The sequence below is a fragment of the Physella acuta genome, unplaced genomic scaffold (assembly GCF_028476545.2).
Source record: "Physella acuta isolate Inbredline_101_S28 unplaced genomic scaffold, ASM2847654v3 ptg000094l, whole genome shotgun sequence".
In the NCBI taxonomy this organism is placed as follows: domain Eukaryota; kingdom Metazoa; phylum Mollusca; class Gastropoda; family Physidae; genus Physella; species Physella acuta.
Window position 1 is genome coordinate 477401 of NW_026731614.1, and position 15994 is coordinate 493394.

At 40.1% G+C, this 15994-nt stretch overlaps 1 protein-coding gene across 1 annotated transcript in view; it reads left to right on the forward strand.

The window, feature by feature from the left end:
- The window catches only part of LOC131929450 (intermembrane lipid transfer protein VPS13A), a 120391-nt gene that overhangs the window by 89895 nt on the left and 14502 nt on the right, over nt 1-15994 (forward strand). Inside the window, exons 86-101 of the mRNA XM_059285665.1 lie at nt 215-328; nt 2045-2146; nt 2252-2353; nt 4196-4252; nt 5504-5614; nt 6550-6696; nt 6965-7096; nt 8934-9067; nt 9710-9842; nt 10105-10227; nt 10472-10584; nt 12591-12744; nt 13747-13881; nt 14255-14336; nt 14786-14855; nt 15452-15560. Of these exons, the coding sequence (XP_059141648.1) occupies nt 215-328; nt 2045-2146; nt 2252-2353; nt 4196-4252; nt 5504-5614; nt 6550-6696; nt 6965-7096; nt 8934-9067; nt 9710-9842; nt 10105-10227; nt 10472-10584; nt 12591-12744; nt 13747-13881; nt 14255-14336; nt 14786-14855; nt 15452-15560 (1818 nt within the window). The remainder of the gene's footprint in view (nt 1-214; nt 329-2044; nt 2147-2251; nt 2354-4195; nt 4253-5503; nt 5615-6549; nt 6697-6964; nt 7097-8933; nt 9068-9709; nt 9843-10104; nt 10228-10471; nt 10585-12590; nt 12745-13746; nt 13882-14254; nt 14337-14785; nt 14856-15451; nt 15561-15994) is intronic.

Below are 15994 nucleotides of genomic sequence, written 5' to 3' on the forward strand. Positions count from 1 at the left end.
GATGTAGTTGTGTCTCCTGCTATAACAACATTTGTTGATGTAGTTGTGTGTCCTGCTCTAACAACATTTGTTGATGTAGTTGTGTCTCCTGCTATAACATTTGTTGATGTAGTTGTGTGTGTCCTGCTCTAACAACATTTGTTGATGTAGTTGTGTCTCCTGCTATAACAACATTTGTTGATGTAGTTGTGATGGAGTCGCGTGTCTCCTGCAGATCCCCAACTACCGTGGTTTTACCTGGAAAGGGAAAAAGATCATCAAACTGGACGTGCCAGAGCTGAGTGTCTGGACATTTGAGAGCTCAGATAATGACAACAAGATTTATATGGTCAGTTGTGTTTTATGTGGGTGGGTTGGGGTGGTTGGCCATGGTCAGTTGTGTTTTATATGGGTGGGTTGGGGTGGTTGACCATGGTCAGTTGTGTTTTATATGGGTGGGTTGGGGTGGTTGACCATGGTCAGTTGTGTTTTATATGGGTGGGTTGGGGTGGTTGGCCATGGTCAGTTGTGTTTCCTATGGGTGGGTTGGGGTGGTTGACCATGGTCAGTTGTGTTTTATATGGGTGGGTTGGAATGGTTGGCCATGTTCAGTTGTGTTTCCTATGGGTGGGTTGGGGTGGTTGGCCATGGTCAGTTGTGTTTCCTATGGGTGGGTTGGGGTGGTTGGCCATGGTCAGTTGTGTTTCCTATGGGTGGGTTGGGGTGGTTGACCATGGTCAGTTGTGTTTTATATGGGTGGGTTGGGGTGGTTGGCCATGGTCAGTTGTGTTTCCTATGGGTGGGTTGGGGTGGTTGACCATGGTCAGTTGTGTTTTATGTGGGTGGGTTGGAATGGTTGGCCATGGTCAGTTGTGTTTTATATGGGTGGGTTGGGGTGGTTGACCATGGTCAGTTGTGTTTTATATGGGTGGGTTGGGGTGGTTGACCATGGTCAGTTGTGTTTTATATGGGTGGGTTGGGGTGGTTGGCCATGGTCAGTTGTGTTTCCTATGGGTGGGTTGGGGTGGTTGACCATGGTCAGTTGTGTTTCCTATGGGTGGGTTGGGGTGGTTGGCCATGGTCAGTTGTGTTTCCTATGGGTGGGTTGGGGTGGTTGACCATGGTCAGTTGTGTTTTATATGGGTGGGTTGGGGTGGTTGGCCATGGTCAGTTGTGTTTCCTATGGGTGGGTTGGGGTGGTTGACCATGGTCAGTTGTGTTTTATATGGGTGGGTTGGGGTGGTTGGCCATGGTCAGTTGTGTTTCCTATGGGTGGGTTGGGGTGGTTGACCATGGTCAGTTGTGTTTTATATGGGTGGGTTGGGGTGGTTGGCCATGGTCAGTTGTGTTTCCTATGGGTGGGTTGGGGTGGTTGACCATGGTCAGTTGTGTTTTATATGGGTGGGTTGGGGTGGTTGGCCATGGTCAGTTGTGTTTCCTATGGGTGGGTTGGGGTGGTTGACCATGGTCAGTTGTGTTTCCTATGGGTGGGTGGGGGGTGGTTGATCATGGTCAGTTGTGTTTCCTATGGGTGGGTTGGGGTGGTTGGCCATGGTCAGTTGTGTTTCCTATGGGTGGGTTGGGGTGGTTGACCATGGTCAGTTGTGTTTCCTATGGGTGGGTGGGGGGTGGTTGATCATGGTCAGTTGTGTTTTTTATGGGTGGGTGGGGGGTGGTTGGCCATGGTCAGTTGTGTTTTTTATGGGTGGGTGGGGGTGGTTGACCATGGTCAGTTGTGTTTCTTATGGGTGGGTGGGGGTGGTTGACCATGGTCAGTTGTGTTTTATTTAGGTGGGTTGGGCAGTTGATCATGGTCAGTTGTGTTTTATTTAGGTGGGTTGGGCAGTTGATCATGGTCAGTTGTGTTCCCTTATGGTTGGTTGGGGCGGTTTACCATGGTCAATTGTGTTTAAACTGGATGTGTTGTGGCGGTTGATTATTTATGGCAAGTAGAGTGGATTGTTGACTGTTAAGCTTTGTATGTTGTGGATGGCTGTCTTATTGGTGGCATATAGAAGATTTGATTAAAGACAGACCCCATGTTTAACCCTCTGTCCCCCAACAGGACCTCGGCCTTCACTGTAAAGAAAAGAATGGATCTTTTGACATGACCATCTACTGCCCCTACTGGATCATCAACCTGTCCACCAGAACTATTGCTCTAAAGGTAAAATTCCCTTTACATTTTGCTATCAGCTGTTACCCTCAAGCTTAAAGTCACCTGACATTAGTCTATAAAGAAATGTTAACTAGATGTGATTGATCTCTACAGGAAGATGACAAGGAGGCTCCCTTTGTGCAGCAGGGAACTGACGACAGCATCATGTTGTTTTATTTCCGGGACAAGCCCCTGTTTGGCAGCAACAAAAGAAAGGTGGGTTGTGTCCCTTTAGTTAGCCTCCCCTCCTTTCATCTGATTTACTTGAGTTTTTAGCACTGAAACGCTCACAAGAGTTGCCAACCTAACCACTGTATTGGAATAGGAAAACATTGGGGGAAAATCTGACAATTGGCATCAATTAAACTAAGACAAGGAGCTTTTATAAAGTTTATAATGCAGCTGATGTTAAGCAACATGTCTATTTATTAGTAAGATGGGTAGATTTTATCCCTTTATTAACTGCAGTTATTTCCCCTTTTATTTACCATAGTTCTGTTTACATTGCTCTACCTTGTAACTGAGTTAGGATGTGATGAACAGCATAGAAACACAACTGGTGTGATATTTGGCTACTAAGATGACATAAAGGCATTATCATCTTTTACCATGTAGCGCCTAAGGAACATGTGGCAGATGAAGTAGAGTTCATCTATTTCCATGGCCTCTGCATATGAAAGGTCAGGTACCCATCAGAGCTGGGTGGATTCAGGGACTTACATACTCAAACCCAGATTCAAAATCAAGACTTTTGTGTTAGCTATTGTAAGCTCTACCATCCGACCACGCTGTTCTGCAATGACTGGAAGATAATGCAGTTTTCAATTATTGCGATACACATAAGTCATCTGTGTAGCCAGTAACTGATGACATTATACCTGTATATCAACTGCAGTCTTCTAATGACAAGCTATATGTGTTTACACAGATGACATGATAGAAACCTACTCATGACATCAAACTTGTCTCATCTACACTGTTTAACATGTCATGTTTTCATTTAATGACATCATATACCTAGTCATCACCTGATGTCAACTGATGGCATGTGGTTATAAACCTTATAATGACCTGTCATCAGGGTCATGTTCATATATAAACCTGATGCAGATAGATGGTGCAAAAAACTTGCTTTCTCAGGCAGGAGGTGCTGACCAAACACGTTTCAGCCACGTAAAGTCCTCTCTACTCTGTTGTGTTACCTATACCAAAAAAAAAACTCACCGTAACAAGGAAGTAGATTTGGTTCAGTGTTCTACTTGAACAAAGTTTCCAGTTGATTTGTTTCATGTTCTACGTGAGAATACAGTTTTAAATTGATTTCTGCAATGTTCTATTTAGTATACGTTTTAAATTAATTACATTAGCGTTTCAGTTAATCATGGCAGTTCTACTTAAATATGCATTTTAAATGTTTGTTTTATCTGGTGTGAGTTCTATTTTGATTTTCTGTGCTAGTTTTGATAAAATATGAATATGCAATGTTTACATACAAGAAGTGTGGGGGTGGGGGAGGATACAAAAAGAAGTGTAAGGGGCAATGTAATCTGGCAGTAGAATGTGTATTTGCTGGTCTGTGAGCCTTGGCTTTGGTAATGATTAACTATTAAAGGGCTTCAAAGTATATTGTTTGTTTAGGGTAATTTTGGTTGGGGATGTTTCTTGGTTTCTATAAAAGGTTGTCCTTGATGATTACTAGCTTGTATGTGGGTTTAGTAGGTTGTATGTAATCTGTTTACATATAAATATTACTTACTTGTATATTTTTTCTAAATTTTTCTTCTTTACTTCACCTCTTATGTCTACCGTACTCTAAATACCAGGTGTTGTACATGACCAAATAATGAAACGTTCAGTGACTGCTATCTGATACAAATTGTAACCCCCCCCCCCCCCATCTCCATCTTAAATCTGATGCTACTTCTACCCCAATCTTAAATCTTATACTATTTGAACCAACATTTTATACCTGATGCTACTACTACCAAGATGTTATACATGTTTCTATGCCCCCGCTGTGCCTAGATATCCACCTTTTTATTTGACACTCTGCTCTAGGAGTCCACTGGTGAGAAAAAGAAAGAGAAAGTGAAGGAGTTGAAAAAACCTGGCAAAGTAAAAATACTTGACTGTAGTGGCATGGTCTTATGCTTTCACTAGCTAGCATGGCAACATTTTTCTTGGGTTTCACTACTCATTTGGTTTCTTTGGTTTCAGATATGTTGTACATATATTTTTTTCTTAATTTCTATTTTTCTGTAACCTCCCTTGAATGGGTTTAGTTTGATCTCCCTTGTTTTTTTTGGTTTTAATAGCCTACCTATTCTCAGTGGGTTTTACCTTAAAATAATGCATGGTTTATGTTTTATAAATTTATAAAATGTGTATGAAATTATGGTAATTGCTTTTCTATCTAAACTTAATGTTAGCTATCACTGATGTTAAACTGTAGCTTTTTAATCACAAGCATTAACTGGCAAATCATGTTTGTCTCACACTGTCCAGTTTTTTTCTTCCCCTATATTTTTAGTTTTGCTATTTAAGCAACATTTTCATACAATTTATGTGCTTGCAGATGTAGTTGAAATGCACAATTTAAATATAGATTTTCTGTTAATGGTTTGAAAATTCCTTTCCAGTTTTCTATTTTGTTACATTTAATGCTAGTTATGAAGCCGCTTTAGTTGAAAGTAGCAAGAGTTTAGTTCTAGAAGTTATTTTAGTATGGTCACATCAAAGACTGTGTTTGATAATGTGGTCTATAGATTGGCTCCATACACCACTTAGGCCAGCTGAGGTAGTGCTGCACCAAATATAGAGATCTGTTTTTGTATATATTTATATGTGTGTATATATATATATATATATACATATATACATATATATATATGTATATATATATATATATATATATATATATATATATATATATATATATATATATATATATATTTTTTTTTTTTTTTTCATCAATAAAACAACTGTGACAAATATCGTTCCACTTTCCCTGGTTACATATAAGCAGCAGTTTACCTAAGATGAATTTTTTTACAGTGACTTGTTAACAGAGAGTTAAATTTAAAATGTAATCTAAAGATAGTATCACTGTGTTATTGTTGTGATAGAGTGCATTGAATGAGTGTTTCTATCATTCTTAAAGTAATATGGTTGGAATGCCTAAGTTTAGCTAGTATGTGTTATTGTGATAGAGTGGATATGATGAAATAAAGAAACAGGTTGAACCAAATGATAATTGTGGTGTAGGGTTTAACACTGTGGGTGTGGTGTTGGGTTTAACACTGTGGGTGTGGTGTTGGGTTTAACACTACTGGTGTCAGTGGATTCAACATGTCATTTCACCAACAGGTTATGCTGAAGGTGGCGGACAGCGAGTGGTCAGACAAGTTTTCTCTGGACACTGTGGGCACAGGGGGTAGTGTCAGCTGTAAGCACAAGGCTGCTGGCAATGTGTCAGAGGTAAGACTTTGTTCTCTTCACTTGAGCTCTCAGTTGATCATTGGTTATTTGCAACTCTGATTACATTGACAATTGTGTTTGATATCCCTTAGATAAGTTCACCTCTGATAATACCCCTTAGATAAGTTCACCTCCTATAATATCATCACCTCTTGTAATATCCCTTAGATAAGTTCACCTCCTATAATATCCCTTAGATAAGTTCACCTCCTATAATATCCCTTAGATAAGTTCACCTCCTATAATATCATCACCTCAAGTAATATCCCTTAGATAAGTTCACCTCCGATAATTTTCCTTAGATAAATTCACCTCTGATAATATCCCTTAGATAAATTCACCTCCGATAATATCCCTTAGATAAATTTACCTCTGATAATATCCTTTAGATAAGTTCACCTCTGATAATATCCCTTAGATAAGTTCACCCCCGATAATATTCCTTAGATAAATTCACCTACCATAATATCCCTTCGATAAATTCTCCTCTGATAATATCCCTTAGATAAATTCACCTCTGATAAAATCCCTTAGATAAATTCCCCTCTGATAATATCCCTTAGATAAATTCACCTCCTGTAATATCCCTTAGATAAGTTCACCTCCTATAATATCATCACCTCTGATAATATCCCTTAGATAAGTTCACCTCCTATAATATCCCTTAGATAGTTCACCTTTGATAATATCCCTTAGTTTAACACCTTTTTGAATATGTACATTTAAAAGTTCATCTTTGTTGACATCACTTTGATAAGTTCACCTCCAATTATATCTCTTGTTCCTTAATATAGTCTCTAAATAACTTCATTAAGTTCACCACGGATTAACTAATTAAGTTCACCACCAATTAACTTCATTAAGTTCACCGCTGATTAACTTGATTAAGTTGATTAAATTGATGAAGTGAACTTTGACCCCTGTTTCTGCCACAGGTTGGCCTGAGCATCCAGTTGACCTCATCAGGTCTAACAAAGATAGTGACCTTCACCCCATTCTACCTGTTCCTCAACCTGGCCACCATTCCACTGTGTATCCAGGAAGTTGGCTTTGATGTTATAACTGTGGTTCAGCCTGAAGAGGTCAGTCTAGAGCTAATTCATTTTATTTTTTTTTTAACTTTCTGCATTACATTTTTTTAATTTAATCTATACTGATACTTTAATTAATAAATCATCACAATTGTTTAATGGTTAACCTTGGATGAAAATTAAAGTACTTTTTTAAAAACATTTTTAAAAATGTGTTAAAAACATTTTAGTCAAATAATATCTATAGGGAGTAGTTCCCCCCCTCGCCCCCTCCATTCTATCTCCCTACCAATCACACTGACTGTTCCTGTTTAAACAGTGCAAAGCCTTCTACCCCAAGTCATCAGGCAAGGAGATGAAGATCCAGGTGAAGCCAGAGGATGGGGAGCTCTTCACCGCCCCCTTCTTCCTCAACAAGGCTCACTCTACCCTGCTCAAACTGGAGGATAAGGTACAGTAGGTTTTCTCACAAGTACACTTTATGTAGGGCTGGACTGTCTGACTAGTATACTTGATCTAGGTGTGTGCAATCTGTAAGGTTTTCTCACAAGTACACTTTATGTAGGGCTGGACTGTCTGACAAGTATACTTGATCTAGGTGTGTGCAATCTGTAAGGTTTTCTCACAAGTACACTTTATGTAGGGCTGGACTGTCTCAAAAGTAAACTTGATCTTGGTGTGTGCAATCTGTAAGGTTTTCTCACAAGTACACTTTATGTAGGGCTGGACTGTCTCAAAAGTAAACTTGATCTTGGTGTGTGCAATCTGTAAGGTTTTCTCACAAGTACACTTTATGTAGGGCTGGACTGTCTGACTAGTATACTTGATCTAGGTGTGTGCAATCTGTAAGGTTTTCTCACAAGTACACTTTATGTAGGGCTGGACTGTCTCAAAAGTAAACTTGATCTTGGTGTGTGCAATCTGTAAGGTTTTCTCACAAGTACACTTTATGTAGGGCTGGACTGTCTCAAAAGTAAACTTGATCTTGGTGTGTGCAATCTGTAAGGTTTTCTCACAAGTACACTTTATGTAGGGCTGGACTGTCTGACTAGTACACTTTATGTAGGGCTGGACTGTCTGACTAGTACACTTTATGTAGGGCTGGACTGTCTGACAAGTACACTTTATGTAGGGCTGGACTGTCTGACTAGTACACTTTATGTAGGGCTGGACTGTCTGACTAGTACACTTTATGTAGGGCTGGACTGTCTGACTAGTACACTTTATGTAGGGCTGGACTGTCTGACTAGTACACTTTATGTAGGGCTGGACTGTCTGACTAGTACACTTTATGTAGGGCTGGACTGTCTGACAAGTACACTTTATGTAGGGCTGGACTGTCTGACTAGTACACTTTATGTAGGGCTGGACTGTCTGACTAGTACACTTTATGTAGGGCTGGACTGTCTGACTAGTACACTTTATGTAGGGCTGGACTGTCTGACAAGTACACTTTATGTAGGGCTGGACTGTCTGACTAGTACACTTTATGTAGGGCTGGACTGTCTGACTAGTACACTTTATGTAGGGCTGGACTGTCTGACAAGTACACTTTATGTAGGGCTGGACTGTCTGACTAGTATACTTGATCTTGGTGTGTGCAATCTGTAAGGGTATACTTTCTGTAGCTGTCTACTTGATACATATACTTCTTACAAGTATACTTTCTGTAGCTGTCTACTTTATGCACATACTTTTATAGAAGTATACTTTCTGTAGGTGTGTACTTTCTGTAGGTGTAAACTTTCTAATGGGTATACTTTTTAGGTGTAATTTTTCTACAGTTGGATAGTTATTATTTATGTATACTGTGTTTAGGTAAATACTGTCTGGATGAGTATACTCTCTTAAAGTTTACATTTTATAGATGTATACTTTCTATAGAAATGCTGTCTGTATGAGTAAATTTCTGAATAGTATATTTTCTATTGGTGAGGACATTAAGGTTATAGTTATTGGTATAGTTTCTCTAGGTAATACACTAATTGGTATACTTAGGGGCATGTATGTTATGCCTTTTAATAGAATAACTAACTAAAGAGTGCAATATGTTTGGCTTGGTTTTCAAGCTAAAATTTATTATATATTCCTGCTCTCTTTTTTTCTGTGAATATTATTAAGTTGATATAATTATGAGACCTATATTTGATTTTAGGTTTATTATAGTTCTTGGTAAATCTATTATAGAGGTGCATTATTGTACATTGAATGATTTTATTACTGTGGTATAATTCTGATATGGATTATGTTTTGTATGTGTTGAGTATGTTACGTTCTCTCTGACGTAGTATGGTGGCATACAAGCAGAGTGTCAGGTCAGTGAGTCCTCCATGATCACCACACTGAAGATATACATGAAAGGTATGGCCACAGTTATGTTTGTCAACCACACATCCCAGTGCAATATCCTGGTCAGACAAAGGTGGGTTTCATTCTTCATGTTAGTAGCTGGTGCATGTTGCTGTTGTATGTGTATGTTCACCTGTGGTTGTTTAAGTTGTAAAATTTGTGGTGCTTGTTAATGTGGTAGTGAAGTTTGTGATGTGGGATGGTTGTCAATTTTGTGTGTGTTGGTGGTGAAGTTTTTAATGTATATTGATGATGAAGTTTGTGGTGTGTGTTGGTGGTGAAGTTTTTAATGTATATTGATGATGAAGTTTATGGTGTGTAGTTAGTGGTGTGTGTTTGGTGGTGAAGTTTGTGGTTTTGGAGATTCAATTTTTGGTGTTTGTTGGTGGTAAAGTGTGTGGCGGTGGTGTGTGTTTGTTGGTGGTGAAGTTTGTGGTGTGTGGCGGTGGTGTGTGTTTGTTGGTGGTGAAGTTTGTGGTGTGTGGTGGTGGTGTAGTATGTTTATTTTGGATTAGTCACCTGACTCCCTGAACTCAGCTATGCTCTTTTAGCACCTAATAGTAAATGTTGCTTGTCTGGGTGCTGCTGACCAATCTTAACTTGTGTCGCTGAGGTCACTTAATGAGGTTTTGTTTATCTACCAGTGGCTCTAAAGATGACCAATCTTAACTTGTGTCGCTGAGGTCACTTAATGAGATTTTGTTTCACCTACCAGTGGCTCTAAAGAAGTGGAGATGACCCTTGAACCACAGACCACACAGCTGTACACGTGGAACAACCCAACAGGAAACAGGGAGATTCTCTGGACCTGTGGCAACAAGAAAGATGCAAAAAATAGTTTGGACAGGGTAAACACATTCTTGGCTGCTTGTCCTTTATCTCAAACAAATTTGTTCTTCTTCTACACTTGCTACATCTTTTACTTGACCATACAAGTCTTATAGAGGCAAATCTTGTATCTCTAAAATAAATAGTCAAAATATCATGATTGAAAATGGACTATAAACAACAACTATTTCTAGACTAGATAAAGCTTAACTCAAGATTATATCATACATTTAAAAAAAAAAAACATTTCAGGATCACATGATATAAATTTGAACATTTCAGGATCATATTGAAGAATTCTTTGCCGAGAATGATGTCAAGGTTTATTTTGTTTCTTTCCTGGATGGCCTTCAAAGAGTGGCCATGTTTACACAAGATCTGGCCCTGGCCACTTTGGCGCAAGAGGTTGGGAACTGTCAATGTTATGAGAATAACTTCAGTTTGTTAAAATTATTGAGAATGACTAGTTAATGACCTTGACCTTTATAATACTTCTAATGACCTAAAAGCTACTAATAATGACCAAAAACTAATGAAAACGACTTAAGCTGTAATGGACCTTGACCTAATTGGTTCTGATAATGACTAATAACTTAGTGAGGATGACCTTGTAGTGACCTTGACCCAAAGTCCCACTGACCTGTTCCAGGCTGGTGAACTAGAGCAAGCTGACCAGGAGATAAACCTGAAGATTCACGACATGGGATTTTCTCTTATCAACAACAAGAAGATGGTGGAGGTGGCCTATATGGGCATAACCAGGTACATATGCAAACATTAAAGTCTCACCACATCACTGTCTCACCACACTCTCACCCTTCAGTTTCACTACACCACAGTCTCACCACACAAGTCTAACTACATCACTGTCTCATCACTGTCTCACCACACAAGTCTCAATACATCACTGTCTCACCACATCACTGTCTCACCACACAAGTCTCACCACATCACTGTTTCACCACACAAGTCTCACCACATCACTGTCTCATCACTGTCTCACCACACAAGTCTCAATACATCACTGTCTCACCACACAAGTCTCACCTCATCACTGTCTCGCCACATCACTGTCTCACCTCATCTCTGTCTCACCACACAAGTCTCACCACATCACTCTCTCACCACACAAGTCTCACCACATCTCTGTCTCACCACACAAGTCTCACCTCATCACTGTCTCGCCACATCACTGTCTCACCTCATCTCTGTCTCACCACACAAGTCTCACCACATCACTCTCTCACCACACAAGTCTCACCACATCTCTGTCTCACCACACCACTGTCTCACCACACAAGCCTCAATACACCACTGTCTCACCTCATCACTGTCTCATCACACATCTAACCACACCACTGTCTCACCTCATCACTGTCTCAACACATCACTGTCTCACCACATCACTGTCTCAACACACCACTGTCTCACCACATCACTGTCTCACCACATCACTGTCTCACCACTGTCTCACCACACCACTGTCTCACCACACAAGTCTCACCACACCACTGTCACACCACATCACTGTCTCACCACACATCTAACCACATCACTGTCTCACCACACCACAGTCTCACCACACAAGTCTCACCACATCACTGTCTCTCCACACAAGTCTCACCACACCATTGTCTCACCACACCACTGTCTCACCACACAAGTCTCACCACATCACCATCTCACCACACAAGTCTCACCACACCACCGTCTCACCACACAAGTCTCACCACATCACTGTCTCACCACACAAGTGTCACCACATCACTGTCTCACCACACAAGTCTCACCACATCACTGTCTCACCACACCACTGTCTCACCACATCACTGTCTCACCACACCACTGTCTCACCACACAAGTCTCACCACATCACTGTCTCACCACACAAGTCTCAATACACCACTGTCTCATCACATCACTGTCTCACCACATCACTGTCTCACCACATCACTGTCTCACCACATCACTGTCTCACCACACCACAGTCTCACCACACAAGTCTCACCACATCACTGTCTCTCCACACAAGTCTCACCACACCATTGTCTCACCACACCACTGTCTCACCACACAAGTCTCACCACATCACCATCTCACCACACAAGTCTCACCACACCACCGTCTCACCACACAAGTCTCACCACATCACTGTCTCACCACACAAGTGTCACCACATCACTGTCTCACCACACAAGTCTCACCACATCACTGTCTCACCACACCACTGTCTCACCACATCACTGTCTCACCACACCACTGTCTCACCACACAAGTCTCACCACATCACTGTCTCACCACACAAGTCTCAATACACCACTGTCTCATCACATCACTGTCTCACCACATCACTGTCTCACCACATCACTGTCTCACCACATCACTGTCTCACCACATCACTGTCTCACCACACCACAGTCTCACCACACAAGTCTCACCACATCACTGTCTCTCCACACAAGTCTCACCACACCACTGTCTCACCACACAAGTCTCACCACATCACCGTCTCACCACACAAGTCTCACCACACCACTGTCTCACCACACAAGTCTCACCACATCACCATCTCACCACACAAGTCTCACCACATTTCTCACCACATCACTGTCACACCACCTCAGTCCTACTGATGTCTATCCCACCCAGACTCCAACATTATTCCTAGTTTCAACACAACCCACCCTCCCCTCCAAGCCTACACACAAATCCCAGCCCTAACCACCAGCTGACCATCTCACTATCTGCTGTCCCCCTTGTGCCCACAGCTCTGGTGTTATCTGGGAAGAGAAAAAGAAGAAATACAAGGCCATGAAGCTTAAAGACACCATAGTCCTGGAGACAGCATACCAGAAGTATCTGATGGATGTTGAGATGGGCAAATCTAGAGAGGCTGTGGCCATGTTAGAAAACAAGCTGGAGGTCAGGGGACATAACTGTTGAAATGCAGAATATTAGCGTTGCTTCCCTTACATTTAATAAAAACCAGTATCTTGGGCTATTCAATGAAAGTGCTTTAAAGCATTTAAAATATCAATCATAATCAGCTTTGTTTGTCATTAATGTAACCCTTAGAATATTACATTGAATAATTAGGCTTGATTGTTTTGTCTGTGTGTAGAAAGGTTTTCTTGTGCTAGTATTGAATATTTAGGCTTGATTGTTTTGTCTGTTTTTAGAAAGGTTTGTTGTGCTAGTATTGAATAATTAGGCTTGATTGTTTTGTCTGTGTGTAGAAAAGTTTGTTGTGCTAGTATTGAATAATTAGGCTTGATTGTTTTGTCTGTGTGTAGAAAAGTTTGTTGTGCTAGTATTGAATATTTAGGCTTCATTGTTTTATCTGTGTGTAGAAAGGTTTGTTGTGCTAGTATTGAATATTTAGGCTTCATTGTTTTGTCTGTGTGTAGAAAAGTTTGTTGTGCTAGTATTGAATATTTAGGCTTGATTGTTTTGTCTGTGTGTAGAAAAGTTTGTTGTGCTAGTATTGAATAATTAGGCTTGATTGTTTTGTCTGTGTGTAGAAAAGTTTGTTGTGCTAGTATTGAATATTTAGGCTTGATTGTTTTGTCTGTGTGTAGAAAAGTTTGTTGTGCTAGTATTGAATATTTAGGCTTGATTGTTTTGTCTGTGTGTAGAAAAGTTTGTTGTGCTAGTATTGAATATTTAGGCTTCATTGTTTTATCTGTGTGTAGAAAGGTTTGTTGTGCTAGTATTGAATATTTAGGCTTCATTGTTTTGTCTGTGTGTAAAAAGTTTCCCTTTCAAACCTGATTGTCTATGGGGCAAGTGAAGTAGAGTTTACTTGTTTGTCTGTGTGTAGGAAGGTTTTTTTGTGCTAGTATTGAATAATTAGGCTTCATTGTTGTGTCTGTGTGTAGAAAGTTATATTTTGCTTTTACTGTTAACACTTGGTTTCTCTTGTAGGTTGACTTTACCAACATGATGCTGATCAAGCCTAAAGCTTGTGGACTGCGCAGAAGTTTTGAGAATGGCATCTGGGTGCAGGTCAGGACCTCGCCCCACTCCATGCAGTTCCATGCTAAAATCAACAGACTCCAGGTCAGTTCTGGCTCTATTTATTTCTTTTTGTAGTAGTTAAAGTGGTAGGTTTGATTTTTTTTGTAGTAGTTAAAGTGGTAGGTTTGATCTTTTTTGTAGTAGTTAAAGTGGTGGTTTGATCTTTTTTGTAGTAGTTAAAGTGGTAGGTTTGTTTGTCAGCATGGCAGATGAAGTAGAATTGATCTGCTTTTGTTGCCTCTCCATTTTTTATTTTATGGTCTGTGTAATACTTAAGCTGTTGAAGTCAAATTTAGTCATGTACTTGTATGTCTCTCTAAGAACTTACTATGTGTTTTAACCAATACTTACCTGTAACTACTTACCTGTGTGTTTGAACCCAACTGATGACAAAATTTGAACCATATCTCCGCAGTTTGATAACCAGCTCCGCCATGCTGTGTTCCCTACTGTGTTATCTCCCCTGCCACCTCCTAAATCTGTTGCTGCTGATAGTGGTAAGTCTCAACCCTTACAATCTTATTGCATTTATATCTGCTTGACTGTATTGTTTTTCTAAAGTGCTTTAGCAAAGTTATAATTTTTTTGTAAATTTAGCACTTTATGTTAAAGTATGGTCATCTTTTTGTTTGACCTCTGTATGACATGTGATGTGGTGTTAGGTTGGCATCAATTGGAGTCAGGTACCCACCTGGGCTGGGTGAAACAACATACAGTTTTTAAGCCTAGGACTCTGAGACAAATATAGGTTCTCCCGTATGGCCGTTACATCATGTCACCATACTTGCTCAACCATATGTTTAAATTCACTTTGTATAATGGTTCACAAGACTGTTCCACTAACTCACATGTCTATAATACATCACTATGTCATATTTATATTCCTCCTAATTATCCCTCATTTATAACATCCCATCTCACTATCCCACTTTGCCTGATGTTTCAGTTCCCAAACCTTTCATTGAAGTGAGTTTAATGAACAGAATACATGAACACAGCAACCTGGTACAAATCAAGTAAGTTCATTACTGCTCAGAAGCGTAGCGAGGGGGGTGGGCATATGACCTCGGGCGCCGACCTTAGGGGGGCGCCAAAATGGGTTGGAAAAACAAATTGAAAGTTTGAGTGGGGGGGGGGGGGGGTGCAAATCGAAAGTTTGAGGGTGGGGGTGCAAGTCGAAAGTTTGAGGGAGGTGCAAATCAAAAGTTTGTCCCTGGGCGCGGGAAAGGGTCACTACGCCTCTGTTACAGCTCCATCATTGTAAAATATATTCACATATTACCCTCTGCACTTACTAAAACCAGTAAGCAAATTTAAGATTTTTGGTTTTATAATTCATTTTGAGTTTTTACTTTTTTTTAAACAATTAGTTAATAAGTGTACATGTTAATTTCCAAAAAAAATTTCAAAGTTTTAAACTTTGCTAAATTTTTAAAATGTTAATTTCCCAAAGGTATTTCAAAGTTTTAAACTTTGCTAAATTTTTTAAATGTTAATTTTCCAAAGGTATTTCAAAGTTTTAAACTTTGCTAAATTTTTTAAAAATGTTAATTTCCCAAAGGTATTTCAAAGTTTTAAACTGCTAAATTTTTTAAATGTTAATTTCCCAAAGGTATTTCAAAGTTTTAATCCAAGAAATGAACCTGAAAGTTGATCAAGGTTTTCTGATGGAGATCCTGGATCTCTTTTCTTCAGACGCACAGCCCAAGAGAGATCAAGAGGTGAGGCTAGTCCATAGTACAGACTGAATACAGGCTATTTGACCAGAGCAGTGGTTCCCAAAATGTTTGGGGGATGAACCTGATAGATTAGAGCAGTGGTTCCCAGAATGTTTGGGGGATGAACCTGACAGGCTAGAGCAGTGGTTCCCAGAATGTTTGGGTGGAACCTGATAGATTAGAGCAGTGGTTCACAGAATGTTTGGGGGATGAACCTGACAGGCTAGAGCAGTGGTTCCCAGAATGTTTAGATGGGACCTGACAGGCTAGAGCAGTGGTTCCCAGAATGTTTGGGGGATGAACCTGACAGATTAGAGCAGTGGTTCCCAAAATGTTTGGGGGATGAACCTGACAGGCTAGAGCAGTGGTTCCCAGAATGTTTGGGGTATGGAACCTGACAGAGTAGAACAGTGGTTCCCAGAATATTTGGGGTATGG